The sequence below is a fragment of the Carassius gibelio genome, chromosome B15 (genome assembly GCF_023724105.1).
Source record: "Carassius gibelio isolate Cgi1373 ecotype wild population from Czech Republic chromosome B15, carGib1.2-hapl.c, whole genome shotgun sequence".
NCBI lineage: Eukaryota > Metazoa > Chordata > Actinopteri > Cypriniformes > Cyprinidae > Carassius > Carassius gibelio.
In genome coordinates this window covers 3199092-3218644 of record NC_068410.1, presented here as the reverse complement: position 1 = coordinate 3218644, position 19553 = coordinate 3199092, and the positions used below count along the sequence as shown (strand labels likewise).

General features: G+C 33.8%; 1 protein-coding gene across 1 annotated transcript; it reads left to right on the top strand.

Moving 5' to 3' along the window:
• The first annotated feature begins 32 nt into the window (after positions 1 to 32).
• Positions 33 to 19218, top strand: cwf19l2 (CWF19 like cell cycle control factor 2). Its single transcript, XM_052576565.1, has 17 exons — positions 33 to 186; positions 1786 to 1896; positions 2307 to 2432; positions 3018 to 3128; positions 3815 to 3934; positions 4628 to 4721; positions 5925 to 6034; positions 7237 to 7793; positions 9287 to 9395; positions 9522 to 9737; positions 10517 to 10654; positions 15145 to 15357; positions 15442 to 15558; positions 17039 to 17194; positions 17404 to 17484; positions 17568 to 17669; positions 18820 to 19218. The coding sequence occupies exons 1-17, from the start codon at positions 94 to 96 to the stop codon at positions 18958 to 18960; spliced, it is 2595 nt and encodes an 864-aa protein (XP_052432525.1). The 5' UTR covers positions 33 to 93; the 3' UTR covers positions 18961 to 19218.
• Positions 19219 to 19553: the final 335 nt, after the last annotated feature.

Sequence of the window (19553 nt, the reverse complement as noted above, 5' to 3'; positions counted from 1 at the left end):
GCCCCCTGGAGGGAAACAGGCGAGTAGCATCCGCTGCGACAGACGCATTACGGTAGATGTTCGCGACAGTTGGGGCGCGTTGGCGGCAGCATCATGGCAGCGTACGGAGGGAGTTTTGAGAGCGCAAACAGCATAAAATCAAGAAAAGAGTCCAAAAGAGAAGAAAGAGAGCTCGTTTTACAACAGGTAAAACAAATTAACGCTTTAAACTAATGTTCAGTCATATTAAGTCTTTAAAACCCAGCAGAATAAGAAGCGAATGCTGTATTTGACAGTTTTGTTTACATTCACGTTACAGTTCGACTCTTAATTAATGTCTTTATTTTCTAATCTTTTGTCTCTTTAAGCGTGTTTTGAGATTCTTTATATGTCGTTTGTCAATATTTGTTGTTTATTTCTATGTAAATATGTTTCATTTTACAAAAGTAATCAATGAAATATAACGTTATTGTCCTTGCTAAAGTATTATTAAAATAATTTACAACATCTTTCATATCCTGTTATAAAATGCGATGTTATATCAGCATTAAATCGAGAAAAATACGTGTCCAAAATACCAATTGTTTAAGAGAGATTTTTTTCTATATATGAAATCATACCCACATACTACCTCCAGGTGTCGCTAACAGTCCACAAAACACGATTCATCCTAGGACAAAACTTCTAGATGATGAACAAGGTGGTGTGCAAATATGGATGATAATGGTTGTGATTAATTCACATTTGCAAATTATATAGAATGTGTTATATTATGTAAGAAGTACAAATAAGAAGAAAAGCTTCGAGTATTTGTGAAACACATTTTTTTTCCTCCCTTTGTACAGTAAACTCTCATGGTATCTGATTTAAGAAAGCGCCATGACCTTCAAATATGTTAGAATTTTTGGCTGAAGTGTTCCTATGATCTGGTATTAAAGCATTGCAAAGGATGATATGCATCACCATAATTTTTTTTTAAGCTAAATAGAAATATGGAAAAACTATATATATGATGAGCACATAAAAAACAACATTTTTACCATAAATATAAAAGTAAAAGTTCATTTACCGTAATAATGGTATAAAATTTAAGTTAATTAGAAACATTTATAAGACATAAAAAATGACACAAGCACATATTTTTCTAAAATTAAATAAAAAATATATATATATTAAAATTACAATTGTTATAAAATGAAAGATAAATATAAATATATAAAATAATGTAAGAATACAATTACATTAAATTTGACCAAAAATCGAAAGGAAATAAAAAATGTATAAATAAATGTTAATGTAAAGATTTTATGAATACTTTAATAGAATATTAATGCTAAATAATAAATATTTAAAAAACATACGATGTGAAACAGCATACAGTGATACAAATTTCAAACAAATGTATGTTTTATTTTAGATGAACTCACTTCTCTGCATGTTTAATCATCTCAGAAATAAACATGCTTATGATGTTGCATTTTGAGCAAATATAGAATGTCATTCTGGGTGGTTTTCACATAGAAAATTAAAAAGCTGCAGAAATATTACAAGTGGTTTCCTATTCCAGCCGTAATCTCTGACGTGTCCAGATCTTGCTTTGTCTGTTATCTCTCTGCCAGCTGTGTTGGGTTTTCTCTGTGCACACATTTACCTTAGTCATACATAACCCTGACAAACCTTTATCACCTCAGTGCACAAACGGATGCAGCAGACAAATATGAAATCAGAATTTTAACAGCCTGAAATACTTAATCTGCTTAATTAATCAGAAATCCCCACTTCTCCCGCTTCTGTATCTCTCTGTAGGCTAAAGAGAAGTATGAAAAAGAGGAGCGGAAGAAGGCCGAGAGGAAGGCCAGGGGCGAGGACACATGGATGCTTCCGGATGTTGACCTGCGACTGCAGCAGATAGGCCAGGTCAGAGGTCAAACTGTCAAACTCGGAGGACGACAAGAAACCCAAACAAATGTGCATGTGTTTATTGAAGATGAATCATAATTGGACGTATCTCTTCCGCTTACCAAGGCTGCATTTATCTGATAAAAAAATACAGTTATATTGTGAAATATTATTGTGATTTAAAACAACTATTGTTTATTTGAATATAGTGTAAATTGTAATTTATTCCTGTGATGCAAAGCTGAATTTTCAGCTTCATTACTCCAGTCTTCAGTGTCACTCGATGCTTTAGAAATCATACTGTAGAAATTAAAATGCTTGAAAGCTAGTTCATGTTATTTTTAACAAGATGTGATGAACCCTGTCTTGGGTCTCTCTTCACACTGGATTCACATTATTTTTATTTATTTATTTTTTTTTGCACACAGGAGCATACAGTGAAAAACAAGAAAAAGAAAAAAGAGAAGAAAGCCAAAAAGAGTAAGAAAGAGAAGAAGAAGAAAGCCAAGAAAGAGTCAAATGATGAGGAAGGTGCATCTTGTGACAGCTCTGAAGTATGTACCTGGATGCTATGTTTAGCCCTTTTAATCACATTTAAGAAATAGTTCACCCAAAAGTGAAAATTTACTGAAATATTACCCACCCTCAGTTCATCCAAGATGAGTTTGTTTCTTCATCAGATTTGGAGAAATGTAACATTGTATCAGTGTCTCATCAGTGGATGCTCTGCAGTGAATGGGTGCCGTCAGAATGAGAGTCCAAACAGCTGATAAAAACATCACAATAATCCACACCACTTCAGTCCATCAGTTAAAATCTGGAGAAAACAAAAGCTGAAACAAATCCAGCATTAAAACGTTTTAACATCAAACAGTCACTTCTGGCTCAAACCCATAATAATGCCTCCTCCAGCTTTTGTCTTCTCAAGATGTTAACTGATTATTGCTTGTGAATTATTGTGATGTTTTAATCAGCTGTTTGGACTCTCGTTCTGACGGCACCCATTCACTGTAGAGCAACTGGATGAACCATTCCTTTAATCCACACTTAACTGTTCTCCAGGTATTTCTGGTTGCATTATTCAGTTTGTTGCAGTAAATTGTGATTTGTTTTAGGATGAAATCATATTTTCTTTTCAGGACTCTGTGGACGAATGGGTGGAGGCCCCGGCTCTGTCAGGGGGCGGAGACAAGGCATGGAAGGCGGAGCATGAAGCCACGCCCACCGTCAGCTCAGCCAGTGCTAACCAAGTAAGAACCGACTCTATTGTTGCAGAGTGAGTTTTGTTGGTTATCTGAAATGGGCCCCAATATTAGATAAATAACCTCTCTCTCCCAATATCCCCAAAATCTCTTTTCAGTGAGAACAGATTTATACATACTAGTACCTGTCTTCTCCAGAATTACTGGAGGCGGTTTGTCATACATTTGTGTAATGCGATCTGATTACTATCCTTGCTGTGAGCCGTAATCACAGTCTTCAGAAAGACATTGAGAGTATGAGAGAGCATGAGTGTGTGTGTGTGTGTGTGTGTGTGTGTGTGTGTCAAAGTGGGTGATTGTTGTCCTACACAGTAAAGCCACTTGAGGAAACTTCAATACTGTTATTAGTTGAATTGAAGAGCTCTCTCTGAGCCGTGAGGACGTTCACACTGACGTCTGTTTTCAGAGCCACCAGAAGTCAATCTGAAGCCATGTGTGTGTTTCTAGCAATGTGACGAAGATACGAAAGGTTCAACTTTGCACGAATGAACCGAGATGCACACGAATACTCTTCTGTCCTTTAGAGTAGTTATTTTTAGCAGCAATAAAATAGCTTGTGGGGTCAAAATAGAATAGGAATTTTTAATTATTTTTTCTCATTTATGACCAGATTTTCCACTATGATGAAGAATATTTTTGTTTTTTGTAACCTCTGTCTATTTGACCATTCCTAGAGAGACGAATGGATGACCTTTGACTTCCTGGCGATGAAGACGACCTCTCAGGCGGAGAGACGAGCACAAAAGGAAGCAGAGAAAGAGGCGGAGAGACAGAAAGCAGAGTCTATTGAACAGGTGAGCCACATTTTGTCTCAAGAAGGTCCATGAAGACGGCAGTGCATTTGTAATAAGTGTTAAAGCAGTAGTTAAACTGGGAACAGATAAAGTTGGGCATCTTAAAAAAATTATCCTGAAAATAAAAGGTCTGTTATTTCTTAATGAGCATGCTGCTTTCAAAAATATCTATTAAAATCTATTACACATGAAGAATTTTCATAATTGATCCTAATAACAAATGCATTCAAATGCAAATAGTTTTGGTTTTAACAGATATTTTTGATCCTGTTTTAACATGTTTTTGGCCTCGAATGCTGGTATAGCATTAAAATACACAAGCAAAGAGTTTGTGAAACTGAACTTTTATTATTAACACAAAACTGGCCTGTTTTAGCGTAATGCGTTTCTCATTGCTGTGCATCTCTGCAGAAATTGTGTTTTCTTTTGCAAAGCGCCTACAGCAATTTGTGTTGCTAATGCATGCAATGAACAATGCATCTTTCATTGGTTTATATTTCATGTGCAGAATGCTGAGAAAGTACCTCCGTTCAGTACAAGAGTGTCATAATTTAATATTCTTAATTAATATATATTATTTTGATGCAAACAGCTATTAAACTTGGGTTCAGACCATGCACCCAAGTGTTAAAATAAGCACATTTTTAGTGGGTTATTGTGTTTATCATGTGTGTGTCTCTCTCTTTCTCTCAGGCCGGTCTTCACAGGTTAGAGTTGAACCCTTACTGGAAGGACGGAGGAAGTGGTCTGCCCCCAGAGGACACCTCCAGTACTGCAGTTAAAAAAGGTAAACGCCGAAACCAAGTGTGATGATCCAGAAGACTCCGAAAAAATATAGTTCTTAAACACTGTGGAAAAAAAATGATTTTTCAAAGATTATTGGAGTGCATTTTACACAAAACTACTTTCTTGGTCTCTCTGCTTCATAGTTACTTGTCACTCTTGTAGTTATTTACTAGCAATTTCTGAGCAGAAATTGTTCACATAAATGTAAACAGTGTAAAAGAGTTCAACATTGTTTTTTTTTACTATTCTTTACCTCTTTTTTTTGTATGATTGATTATACATCATTTTAGATTATTCAAATTTACTTAAACCTTCTGAAACAGAATGACTTTTTGTTAATTGTATACCATGTGCAATTTATTCTGAGATCGCCATGAAATATCCTTGATGCTGAGTTAGGAAAGTGGATAAAATAAATAAATTGGAAACAGAAGCCAGAAAAATTCAAACAGAAAACATGGAGCTTATGAAAAAAATAAAATGAAATGGGAACACTTATTAATATATGTGTTTAATATTGCAGATTATTATGATTGCTTTAAGAAGTTTAAATTATATTCTGTAAAATGATCAATTGTCCTATATATTATATACTATTTAGTATTTGTAATAATATAATAATAATTTCACAGTGTTCTAGCATTTCACAATGATTTTTACCTGTGCAGAAACTGCATTTGTGAGCATCTTTCACAGACATTTGTTGCGATAAACAACAATTTTTGTCTCCTGTTGATTTATATTTCATGTGCAGAATGTTTAGAATGTATTCAGGTATCTGTAATGTCAGATCAAATTAACATGGGCCATAAAAACCATCTTCACAGTCTGTGTTCTCTGTTCAGAGCTGTGTAAAATTTCATGTGTTTCACCCTAAATGTAAAAAACAAGTCAAATTAGCATTTACACGTTGGTTTTTTTAAGCTAAATTGGCTGTTTGTGACAAAATAAGCTGCAGATGTTATGCATAAGTTGGACTATGTGGAACTATTAATTTTTTAACCACTGTTCTTGTAGAGCGAGTTTTTCATTTTCATTCAATGCATTTTCTTTGTCATTTAAATATAGTGTTTCACTTGTCACATGACGTTTGGCGTTGAGGTTAAGCTGACAGCGCAGCTCTTATCTGAGCTCTGTTCAGGCCGAGCGGGAAGTGATTATTTGACAGATGTTTTACACTGATTTCTCTCTGTCTCCGCTGGAGTGGTGAATGATGGAGGGGTGAGCTGGCTCAGGAAGTCATATCAGAGGATGAAAGAGCAGGCCGACAGAGAACAGCGCAGTCTGGAGAGCGTGGTGTCGGAGAGATACGGGGTGAACACACAAACACACACAAACACACACACACAGCAGTAAACAATAGCATCTCTCTGTACTTCAACACACAGTTTGTGCATGGCAGTGTTTCTTAATTTGAGTCATATTTAAAGAACTAGCTTATAATAGTCATTTGTTTATGAAACTGATCAAATCTTTGTTGTTGTGCCACCAATAAGGACATGCAACGTGATGATGCTGTTTTTGTATTATTTCACACTGTCCAGTTTTACTCTCTAGTGATATTCGGTTTAGACGGCAAGATCTGAACTCATCTAAAATAGAAAATTTTCTGATTTTCTTCAGCTTCAGATTGTGTAGCAGTGCATTTTGTATCGACTTTTTTGTATCATTTTGTATATTTTGCATTGACTTTTGAATCAAACATTACAGATTTTGTCTTATAGTAAAAAAAAAAAGCATAATATGAAGTGAATGATTCGTAGTTATTGATTGTACATATAAAATACAATACATTTTACATTTATTGCAAAATAATATTTGAATTTATTATTTTAATATATTGTGATATGTTGTATATTCATATATAAATTAATATATTTTACATTTATTTCAAAATAATTGCACAAATATTTACATTTGTTGCAAAATAATTTATTTCAAGTGTATTATTAAATATATTTTAATATGATGTTATAACATATATTAGTATATACATGTATATGAATAAAATATGAATGTCATTTATATGTAATGCAATATTGTACTTTTATTTATATATATATATATATATATATATATATATATATATATTGAGAGAGAGAGAGAGGAAAACAATTGTTTTAAATACCATATATAATAACTGATTATAATATATACTTATTATTATGTATTAATTTTTGTTAATAATTAATATATATATATATATATATATATATATATATATATATATATATATATATATATAATGTGTGTGTGTGTGTGTGTGTGTGTGTGTGTTTTAATCTTCAGGATTCATGGGTGGTACAGCTTGTAAATATGCTTTTCTAAAAAAAAAATGTATAAAATTAATTTTTTAAATTTACGCTGAATGATGACTATCAGATTCGTATACCATCAGTTAATACCTCTGGAACCATACTTTTTTAAAATGAGTGTAAACTGTAGTGAATTAATTCTGCTTCAAGTGGAAACAGGCTTTAATGATGTGTTCTGATGGTTCTCTGTTCTCACTGCAGTCGATGGAAGAGTTCCAGAAGAAACTGAGAGAGGCAGAAGAGGCAGCGTACGGAGAGAGGGATGAGAGGAGAGGAGACCGAGAGAGATGGAGGAGAGACAACAGAGAGGAAGGGAGGGAGAGATGGAGGAGAGGAGACCGAGAGGACAGACGGAGAGACCGATCTCCACACGCTGAGAGAGAACGAGAGCGAGACTATGAGAGAGGATCTCGAGGCCGTGACGAACGCACTCCGAGATCCCGGCCGAATCCAGACGAGGATCGACATTCCTACAGACACAACACTTCCTCTCTGTCCAGACTCAAGTTCCTCAAACCCTCAGAACCTGTTGAGGATGTGAGTGGAGGGGCGGGGTTCAGGAAGGCGGGGCCGAAAGGCTCTACGTCCAATCAGAGTGCAGGATTCCGGAAACCTGTTGTTGATGATGATGATGGTGTTGTGCCTTCCTGGAGGAAGAGCAGTGCTGTGCAGGATCCACAGGAGACAACGATCCCATCGAAACACACAGGGAAGAGCGCCGCCCTGCTGGAAGAGAGCAAAACTACAACAGTGAGCAGGTCAGAATAAAGGATCATGTGGTTTTAGAAGAGATTTCACTATATGTCATTCTGACCTTTTCACCCACAGTAGAAGACAGTTTTTCAACATTTCACTTGTTTAAAATAAGACAAAACAACTAAAAAATAGGATATTTCTCTGATATTTCTTGCTTTAATTCACCCCCTTAACTGTTGTTTTTTCTTTGAAGAACTAAGATTTCCATCGTGTCATGTACATTTATACATTTTATAATGAATATTTATTTATCTACTCTAAACTATAATTATTGTTAATTAAAATTAATTATATTATTTGAATACAATATTATTATAATTTTTTGTAATGTATGGTTTATATTTCTGTCTAATATGTGTCTGTGTCTGTGTGTGTCTGTCTAATATATATATATATATATATATATATATATATATATATATATATATATGTACCGTATTTTCCTGACTATAAGTCACACTTTTTTTCATAGTTTGGCTGGTCCTGCGACTTATAGTCAGGTGCGACTTATTTATCAAAATTAATTTGACATGAACTGAGAGAAATGAACTAAGAGACATGAACCAATAGAAAACATTACCGTCTCCAGCCGCCAGAGGGCGCTCTATGCTGCTCAGTGCTCCTGTAGTCTACACTGAAGACGCAGAGCGCCCTCTCGTGGCTGTAGACGGTAATGTTTTCTCTTGGTTCTTGGTTATTAATAAATACGACATATAGTCCAGTGCGACATATATATGTTTTTTTGCTCATCACGAAGTATTTTTGGACTGATGCGACTTATACTCAGGTGCGACTTCGGTATGTATTTGTGTATGCATGCATGTATGTATATGTGTGTGTAAATGTACGTATATGTTATTACAAAATAATATATTTATTTTGCAATTAAAATGTATGTGTCCATGGAGCACAAAAGCAGTCTGAAGTCTCTGGGGTATATTTGTAGCAATAGCCAAAAAAAACATTGTATCGGTCAAAATTATCGATTTTTCTTTTATGCCAAAAATCATTAGGATATTAAGTAAAGATATTTAATAAATTTTTCAACGTAAATATATCAAACCTTAATTTTTGATTTGTAATATGCATTGCTAAGAACTTCATTTGGACAACTTTAAAGATGATTTTCTCAATATTTTGATCTTTTTTGCTCCCTCAGATTCCAGATTTACAAATAGTTGTATCTCAAACAAATATTGTCTGATCTTTACAAACCACACATCAATGGAAAGATTATTTAATAACTTTGAGATGATGTATTAATCTCTAGTTTTGTGGTCCAGGGTCACATATTAACATTTAAAATGTCTAAATCTTACATTGTAAATATGAATACAAAAATGTTTAGAAATGTGTATCCAGTAATCACAAATTATTCATTGGAAATGTCATCAATTCAGGGAAATAAAAATTTTCTATACAAGTTTTTGACATTATTTTACGCTTTTGTGAACGTTACTTAAGCTAAAACTGATTTGGTTTGTCATTCGACCAGTTCAGAGAGTGAGGAAGACGAGGAGGAAGAGGAAGAGGTGATCCTGACGGATGAAGAGATGAATAAACTGGGAGCCAAACTCGTCAAAGCAGAACTCATGGGAAACACGGTGAGCTCATTAAAACACTCCATGTGATCTAAACATGTTTCTTTAGTGGGAAGCTCGCGGTCTTCATGTGCTAGAAGTAGACTCAGATACTGATGGTGTGTTTTGATCGTGTGTGAATAATCACAGCCGTTGGTGGAAAAACTGAAGGCTCAGATGCAAGCGGCCCGGCGAGCCAAAGAGAACCGAGCTCAAAGAAAAGCCCAGAACAAGCCGGTGTCTGCACCAACAGACTCAGAGAAGGACGTGGTGCTGTTCAGGACTGACCCTTCAGGACGAGCCTGGCCGGTCAAAGCCCCGTCCCAACCGCAGGAGCCGAGAGGAGGACGGAGGAAGCAGAAAGCGGTGAGACACACTGCTCTGAACTGATATTAGAGCTAACTAGAACTAAAACCATAAAAACAATGCTGCTTGACATAATATGAATATTAACGTTAAGTAAAATAAATTATAACATTTCTTACTTAGTTTAACTTGAAATACTAAAATAGCTCAAATGAAAACTGAAATAAAGAATGAAAACTATATAGACATAAAAAAAGTTGTAACTACTAAAAATGACAAAAACACACAAAAATATATATATATAAAAAAAATTAGTGTCAGTGAGAAAAGACAATTATAAAACTAATCCAAAATATTCAGAATATATTTACTAGTTTCTTATCGATACTAAAACACAGTGCGACATTGCTACTTTAATATTTTTACATTTTCATTTTGATTTTAGTTATGTTTTGTGCATTTGTCTTTTTTTAATTTTTTTATTATAAGTATGGCTAATTAGGTTTAATTTTTTAGTTCAGTTAGAGTTACTGTTTTTAGAATTTATTTATTTCCGGTTAGGAATTCACATTCAGTTAGTTGCCAATCTATTATTTCAGATTTTCACTAATTTTTTATTTAATCCAGTATTCATATTTTATACCAGCTTTATTTCAAATAACAAAAATATTTTTTAAAAGGTTTAACTGTACTTTGTAGTAACTGAAACCTTTTTCCTGAAATGATGTGATTTGGCTAAATATGGGAATTTGATTGGAGTTCTAATTAACATTAACTTTCAGCCTTGTAATCTAAAACTTCAAACGAGGTCACATTTTCTCCTCTTCTGTGATTTTTAGATCGAGACGCACCAGGACGGTGAGCGTGTGCGCTATTTTGATGATGACGATGGTATGGATCTGAGAGAGATGGTCAGACGGGAGAAGATGAGCTCCGCTGAAGATCAGAACGCTCTTTATTCACGCATGGCAGCCAAGGTGAGCCTTTACTGACTCTTTACACACCAAACACTGATCGATGACTGTGTGGAGTTTAGCCAGGCAGCAGAAAACAGTCTGTTAGTGTTTCTAAACAGTGTTCACAAAGATTTAATATGCATAAAAAAAAAAACTGATTCAGGGTTGGGTTATTACTGTTTACTAAAACTATTAAATACTTCATTACTTGAATTCAATAATAAAAATAAAAAAAATTTCTTTACATAAAATAAACTTTAACTGAAATTAAATATCAAAAACTTTATTTCAGTAAGTTTCCAATGTAACATTTCTCATTTTAGTTTTAATTTAATTTGATGTACTGAAATAGGTAAAACTGAAATATTAATAAATTAATAAAAACTAAATAGAATTATAAAAAAAAAGAAAAAAAAACTGATTGAAAATATTAATAAAAACTATAATAATAATAATATCTTAATGATACTAAATAACACTGATTAAAATACTATAAACATAAACTGAAATAAAATATAACATAAAAAAGCTTAAACTTGTTTTGTTTAATTTTATGTTAAAATAACTAAAACTACAACTGAAAAAAAAACTATATAGAGATTAAATTACAGAACAAAATGACAAAATTTGTATTCAAATTAAATGTGAAATCTATTTTTTTGGTATCTCTAAAGATATCTCACTGTTACTAAAATAGCACTGACTGCATGATTTTCAATGGGAGTGCTGTTTTTTAGCTTTATGCAAATGAGCATCAATTGCTATTTTTAGCCTGAAGAAATTAAAGCACATGTGTGACGTATAGAAATATTTGTCCACTCTAATAAATCAGAGCTCGTCTATGTTCAGCAGATGGTGGCGGTGTGATCAATCTCTCAGTCTGTCCTCTTCTCTCTGGCTCTCGTGTGAGTTGGTGTTTCTCTGATTTTAAACCCGGGCAGGGCTACTAAAATCTGTTCTGATAAACTAAGACGTCACGGTTACCATGGAGAACAGAAATATGAAAGTGACAAACATTTGCACATTTTAGCGGCACAACTCTCCGTCTCTCTCTCTCTCTGCCAAGTTACCATGGCATAGCAGCTGAGTGTTATTAATATATTTATGTCACCAGTTTCACCAGTAGCCGTGTCTGGTGTTGTGTGTGTTTGTGTAATTGCATTGCGTGTAAGGCTGCATTGTATATTGTATCAGTTTCAGCTGAACTACGGAACGTTCCTCTCCATTCAAACCTTTGTAGAGAATTTTTACGTCACATTTATAGAATGTTCGCGGTTTAAAATCTAACTGACAGTCAATTATTTTGCTGGTTTATTTTTTGCATACTGAAATATGCTTGGTGTCTTTTGCCTTTTCTTTTTATTAATTATTTATTAAGTATTTATTCAGTTAATTAAATAATTTATTTGTTTTTAATAATTTAATTAATTTATTTGAATTTTAATTATTAAAAATACATTTATGTATTTATGTACATTTAAAATATGAAAAAAAAATTCTTATCTCCATTTGATTCTTTAATTTATTTGGTTATTTTAAATTAAAATGTAATTAAATTATAAAAATATCCTTTGGTTCACAGTAATACAAAGTATTATTTGTTATTGTAATATTTACAACTGTTAATTCATTTATTATTTATTTGTTTCATTCATTTACATTAAAATAAGTAGAATGTAAAAATTGTTTGCATGCTGAAATATGCTTGGTGTCTTTTTCAGCATTAATTTCCTCATTATCATCTTTGTTTTATAACATTTTATTTGTAAAGTGTAAAGTTTGTGCCTTTCTCATGGTCAAGCATTTATAGACTATACACAATTTGAAATATCACAAACAGCAATCATGCTATTGTAATATTTGCATGCTAAATATGCAGTTGATTTTCTCACTTGGGTTTATTTGCATAATTACATTTTCATGATGGTATTTCCTGATTCGTTTCCTGATTCATCATTTTACTTTACATATAGTAACTCTTTATAATAAGGTTCCATTAGTTATTGTTAATTGTTTAATTAAATAAAAGTTACTGAAAATGAGCAATACAAGTTACAGTATTTATTCATCTCTTTACTGTTAATCAATAAAAATACAGATGTTCATTGTTAATTCAGCTCCATTACATAATACGAACCGATGTGACTTTTGAATTTTAATAATATACTAATAAAAGTAAAAAAAAAAAACATTGACTAAAATTAATACATGCTTTCGAGAATTTTTGATTGTTCAAATTAATCAATATTATTAATTTAGTTAACTATGTTAACAAGTTAACAAATCAAAGCTTATTGTAACTTGTACCTTATTATTTATTTAATGAATTAAATAATTCATTTGATTTTTAATTATTAATTTAATGCATTAATTAATTTAATTTGAATTATTTAATGTGATTTTTTATAATTATAAAAAAAATACATTTAATAAATATGAAAAAAAAAATCTCCTTTTGATTCTTTTACTAATTAATTTTGTTATTTTAAATTCAAATGTGAAAAAAATTTAAATGTATAATTCGAATATGAAAATCTCCTTTGGTTCACAGTAATACAATGCAATATTTTTATTGTAAAATTTGCAACTTTGTATATTTATTATTTATTTGATTCATTCATTTACATTTTAATTTTGATTTGACATAAATAGAATGTAAACCCAGCCACCATGATGTTATTGTAATATTTTGATTGGTCTATTTGAACAGTGTGATATTATTCTTGGCATCTATTTAACCGCTTAATAGCCACTTTTACTGTGCAAACACAGTCATGTGTTATGTGTTGATTCTTAAAAAGTCTTCTATAACCCAGAAGTGACAAAACCTGCATTTAAATGAACCCGAAAATGCAGATCTAGTTGTTAGATTGGTATATGTAATCCAGACAGCTTCAGATAAACCACAGACCTGCACACAAGCTATCCTTAAAATCTCAGCTCTGTCTAGGATTTTATTTGCATTAGATGGAGTCAGAAAACATAAAAGCAGAGAATAAACTTAGAAATGAAAGTGCAGACAGACTCTCCAACACCCTCACTGTCACCCTGGCTCCCCTCCATCTGTCAATCAAACATGCCAGTGTGAACAGACACGCCTCCCACACAGATCACCCGTTGCTACGGATACATTGCCTCTTTGTCTGCTTGTTAAAGCTCTCTAGTGTGTGTTGGAGAGAAACACACATGCTCTGTTAGTGTAATCTCTGTGGCCCGGTCGCATCTGCTACTGCTTTCTGGACTCTGCTTCAGATAATGACCCGCAGGTCTGCCTGCAATCAGCAGTGAATCCGCACCTGACCCTCAGTCAGATCACATGACCACCTGCCACCCAATCAGATCACCTGACCTCTGTTTCTCTCGCAGAAGTGCATGGTTTCTTCCTAATCTGGGTATTATCATTCCTATATAGGATACGAGATTATAATTAGGGCACCTTAAGTCATAGTATGTAAAGCTTCCAAAATTCAGATCTTTCATGTATTTTCAAGGCCACATGACATGCAAGTAAATAGATAAAATACTTAATCTTTAATTACATTTATTTTATAAGGTTATTTATGTTTTATTAAATAGTGTTTTAGTGGTTTGATTTTCTAGTTTAAGGTTTAAAGTCGAGTGAACCTCTTTTTAGTTGTAATAGTGTTACATTTTTATTAAATTTTTTTGGTTATTTATGTATCTGTTCACTTATTCATTCACATTCATTTATTTTACAATTATTAATAATAAATAATAATAAATATATATATTTAAAAATAAATGTATATTTAAATAAAAATGTATTTATATGATGATTATTATTATTATCATTACTATTAAGTAATTTTTATAGTAACTAAAATTTAAAAAAAATAATAATATATATATATATATATTTTTTTTATAATCTTTATATCTATTACAATAATACTGTGGTACAAAATTAAATTAAAATTTAGTTTTTAATAATTATAATAATTATTTTAATTAAACTACAGATTACAAAATTAACAAAATTAAAATTAATTAATTTCAAATGTTCAAATCCTCAATTTTTTTTAATTTTTTTATATTTTTTTTATATTTCAGGTCCTCAAAATTTTGTCCCAACATTGGTGAAATGCTGTAAACTTTTGTCCAGAACAATTTTGGAAACAATGCAAATGTGTAAATAAAGTTATATTACCACTTATTGTGTCCCAAATGCGTTGAAGTGAAAATCTATGATCTCTTTGAACCGAGGCACTGAATACAGCGGATTATCACACAGCCTCATTTATTCAAGTATTTTAGTTTCACTTTCAGTGTAACTAATCACTAGCTTTTCATCAACTTACCTCTGTTTTGGCGCATGAGTTATTAGACTCATAAAAGATTCTCATTCCTCTGTCCTGAACTGCTTTCAGCTCTTAAATCAAGATAAAACTCGCAGGCATGCAAGATAAAGTGACTGATAAAAGCTTGCATGCAAACAGAACTGTGTCTGTGTGTTTGTTTTACTGTTATTAATGGATTTGTGTGCTTTGCAGATGATGGGGAGGACAGACGGCGATAACTACATGCTGGATGACATGTTTGTGTCCAGCGCGGCTCAGAAGGAAAGAGCAGGTCGAGATGAAGAGCGGCAGAGGAACAAAGCGGTGCAGGAGACGCGGCGGTTAGCCGGACAGATGGAGAAGTGCAGACACTGCTTTGATAGCCCTGAACTGCCCAAACATCTGATCGCTGCTGTCGGGAACAAGGCACGATATATTACTGTTGCACGTCAGCATTTTAGTGCACTCTTCACATTGATCACATGACGAGTGTGTTTTCATTCTGTGCAGGTGTACTTGTGTCTGCCGAACAGCGTGTCTCTGACTGAAGGACACTGTTTGATCGTCCCGATCCAGCATCACACTGCGGCCACGGGTCTGGATGAGGACATCTGGAGCGAAATACAGGTGCAAACAATGTAAACACATGTGCTGGTGTATGTATACTCATCTGTTTGTGCTACAGGATGAATAATGCGTAAGGAACCACCCAGAACACTTTAGCAACTCCTTAACAGCCACCCAAATAAAAGGCCATTAGGATGTGCTTTCTGTCGTCTTGTCTCCAACCCACTCCCATTACTTAAAGGGTTAGTTCAGCCAAATATTAAAATTATGTCATTAATGAAGACCTCCGTTCATGTTGTGTAGTGTTGTGAACGCACTCACAACAGACACGGACGAGAAGACGATGCTGAATAAAGTCATCGTTTTTGCTATTTTTGGACCAAAATGTTTCAAAATATTCTAACGGACCCTCTGATGTCACATGGACTACTCTGATGATGTTTTTCTTACCTTTCTGGATTAGACAGTATACCGTACACACAGCTTCAATGGAGGGACTGAGAGCTCTCGGACTAAATCTAAAATATCTTAAACTGTGTTCAGAAGATAAATGGAGGTCTTACTGGTTTGGAACGACATGAGAGTGGGTCATTAATGACATCATTTTCATTTTTGGTGAACTATCCCTTTAAGAAAAATCAATATTAACATTTGATTAGCTGATTAATGGATTAAATCATTCACTACTAATTTGCTCTCCCTCTCTCTGTCTCTCTCTCTCCCTCTCTCTCTCTCTCTCCCTCTCTCAATTCAATTCAATTCAATTCATATTGCTTTATTGGCATGACATACAAAGGTACATATTGCCAAAGCATTGTACATAGCAGAATATAAACAAACAAAACAAAAATTCTCTCTCTGTCTCTCTCCCTCTCTGTCTCTCTCTCTCTCTCTCTCTCGGTCTCAATTAAATTAAATTAAATTTTCAATTCAAATGAGCTTTATTGGCATGACTGTGAAACAGCACAATGTTGCCAAAGCAATAAACAGTGAACAAGTTATACAGATATATAGATGTACAGATATGTAGATAAAAATAATAATAATAATAATTAATAAAAAATAAAAAATAAAAACTATTCATGCCAATATTGTACATATATAATCACATAAAAAATAATAATTAGTGAATACAGGGTAAATATTTACAGAGAGCATTGCTGAAGAACAGGAGTTTAGTTTTTGTCTCTCTCTCTCTCTCTCTCTCTGTCTCTCTCTCTCTCTCTCTCTCTCTCTCTGTCTCTCTCTCTGTCTCTCTCTCCCTCTCTGTCTCTCTCTCTCTCTCTCTGTCTCTCTCTCCCTCTCTGTCTCCCTCTCTGTCTCTCTCAATTCAATTCAATTCAATTCAAATGAGCTTTATTGGCATGACTGTGAAACAGCACAGTGTTGCCAAAGCAATAAACAGTGAACAAGTTATACATATATATAGATGTACAGATATGTAGATAAAAAAAAAAAAATAATAATAATAATAATTATAATAAAAATTAACTGTCTCTCTCTCTCTCTCTCTCTCTCTCTCTATCTCTCTCTCTCGTAGATGTTCAGACGGGCTCTGGTCCGCATGTTCGAGTCTCAGGAGTTGGACTGTGTGTTTTTGGAGACCCATATGAATCCGAAGAGGCACCTGCACATGGTGTATGAGTGTGTGCCGCTGCCCAGAGAGCTCGGAGACATGGCACCCATTTACTTTAAGGTAACTGAACAAAAATCCTCAAACTGGCGTCACAACAGTCCTTCAGCGGCTTTGATTCTGAAAGTGCTTTTCCTCTTCATTTCCCCTTTAGATCTGTGTAGAAACGCTATTTTGAGAAGAGCGTTTTGATCAACATATTGTTGTGAAAACAAATTGTTAATTTTGTAATGAAGACGTTACATTTTAAATGTTTGTACGACTGTTGTCAGAAAGCCATAATGGAGTCGGATGAGGAATGGGCCATGAATAAGAAGGTTGTGGATCTGTCATCCAGAGACATCAGACAAGCTGTGAGTGTTTTCTGTTTTCTCCTGATGTCGTTTATTCTTCCTCCTCTCTCTCAGTGTTTAACATCACTCGTGTTTTCTCTCAGGTTCCTCGCGGGTTGCCGTACTTCTCCGTGGATTTTGGATTGCAGGGTGGATTTGCGCACGTTATCGAGAACGAGCAGAAGTTCCCACACTATTTCGGCAAAGTAAGTCTGACAGTAGTCTTATTGTGAAGCTTTACAAACAAGCAGAGCAAAACAGGATTTTTAAAGGGGTCATGAACTGCCTCGGTTTTATTTTGTAGTGTTCTCGGAGGTCCACTTATAATGTTATTTTTACATCAAAAAACATCATAGTTTAGAAGTAATAGGCTATTTTCTGTCCTGTTTTAACCCCTGATTGTACTAATAGTGTCAAAAATACACAAGGTTTACATATTAACACAGTTTTATATTTCTAGTTTCTAATTATTTATAAAGTGAACGTAAATAGGCAAGAGAGAAATGGTGCGTGCATCTCTTAAAGGGACAGTACTAAACATAACGCAGCTTGTCATTAAAGGGTTGGTTCACCAAAAAATTTGTTTTGCACAAATAGTTTGTATTTATTCTCGTGCTGAACACAAAATAATATATTTTGAAGAACGTGTGTAAGCAAACAGTTGCCGAACCCCACTGACTTTGATGGTAGGAAAAAATATATATAAAAGTCACTGGGGACCAGCAACTGTTTAGTTTCCCACATTCTTCAAAATAACTTCAAAAGAAGAAGAAACTCATTCAGCTTTAAAACAACTTGAGAGTGAGTAAAAGATGACACGATTTTCATTTTTTGTGAACTATTCCTTTAATGTTAATAAAATAAAACACAAAGAGAAAAAAAACTCGACTGAAGAACATTAATACAGTTGTTAATATTCCGCAGTAATAAAATAAATGGACATTTTCAAAAACCTAATATCTTTTTGCACCAAATAGTGTCGATAACAGTATCGATAAGTATCGGTATCGGTAAAAAGTAATCCTTCCCAATGTTGGGATCAAAAGGAAGGCAATGCAAACACTATTCTTCCACAACTTTGGCACTGCACAGCATCTTGTTGACTTCAGAGCATCTTTATCATTTGGTTTCTGCGTAGACCTGCTCCTCTCTCATAAACACTACATGCGTGAATAAGTGGCAAGGGCTCACAGGATATATATATATCGTGGTTTTACAGAACAGTGACCTCATACATGTTAAAAGATCAAGGGAATTTAGATTTCTCAGTTCACTAACCCTTAAAATCACACTTTGAGTCAAGTTTTCAGAATAACAAATCAGCATTTTGACGGAGATTTGATCTGTCTGTATCAGGAAATCCTGGGCGGGATGATGGACCTGGAACCGAGACGCTGGCGGAAACCGATACGCGAGAATTTCGACGACCAGCGTAAAAAAGTTCTGATGTTCGCTCAGTGGTGGAAAGAATTTGACTGCACTAAAACCGATAGCTAGACAACTCTGTCGAGACTTTTACATAATTGAATTGTAATTTTTAGAGGCTTGTCTTGTGTCAATGGCTCTAGTTCTAAAGTAAAATGTTTCGAAAATAGTCATTTAAACCTGGCATGTTTCAAATCTAGGTAAACACTTCTTCTTTTTAAAAATATATTTGGTGTTCTCTTAAGAATAATACCTGCTCTCGTCCAGTGTTGATGTAAATCATGTTTTCCTGAGCAATTAAACTCTGAATAAAATATTACAAGACCTCCAGCTGCTCAGCTGATTATGTGCTCTGGCTTTATAATCTGATTATGTTTAGATGACGTCTCGCTCGCTCGCTCACTCCTTCCTGTGAACCTGACCTTGAGTTCACTCAGTTGAGCACACTGTGGGGTGATGTTGTTTATGCCCTACCATTAATTTAGTGAAAGAAAGAGAAATCAATTTTGTTATTATAGCTTTATTTTAGGCTGTGCTGCTTTTCAAGAACACGCACATTCAACTGTTATGTTGCAAATGAAGTTTCTTAAAGAAACCTGCTTTAAAAAAAAACAATAAAGAATTAAAATTTGCATTGCATAGAAGACAAAACACCACAAAAATAT

What these genes read in the sequence shown, in the direction of transcription:
- cwf19l2 (XM_052576565.1), top strand. Translation starts at nt 94, where the DNA reads ATGGCAGCGTACGGAGGGAGTTTTGAGAGCGCAAACAGCATAAAATCA. An exon ending in CAGAACTCATGGGAAACACG is followed by an intron (nt 9,396 to 9,521) that starts GTGAGCTCATTA and finishes GAATAATCACAG; the next exon opens with CCGTTGGTGGAAAAACTGAA. An exon ending in ACATCTGGAGCGAAATACAG is followed by an intron (nt 15,559 to 17,038) that starts GTGCAAACAATG and finishes TCTCTCTCGTAG; the next exon opens with ATGTTCAGACGGGCTCTGGT.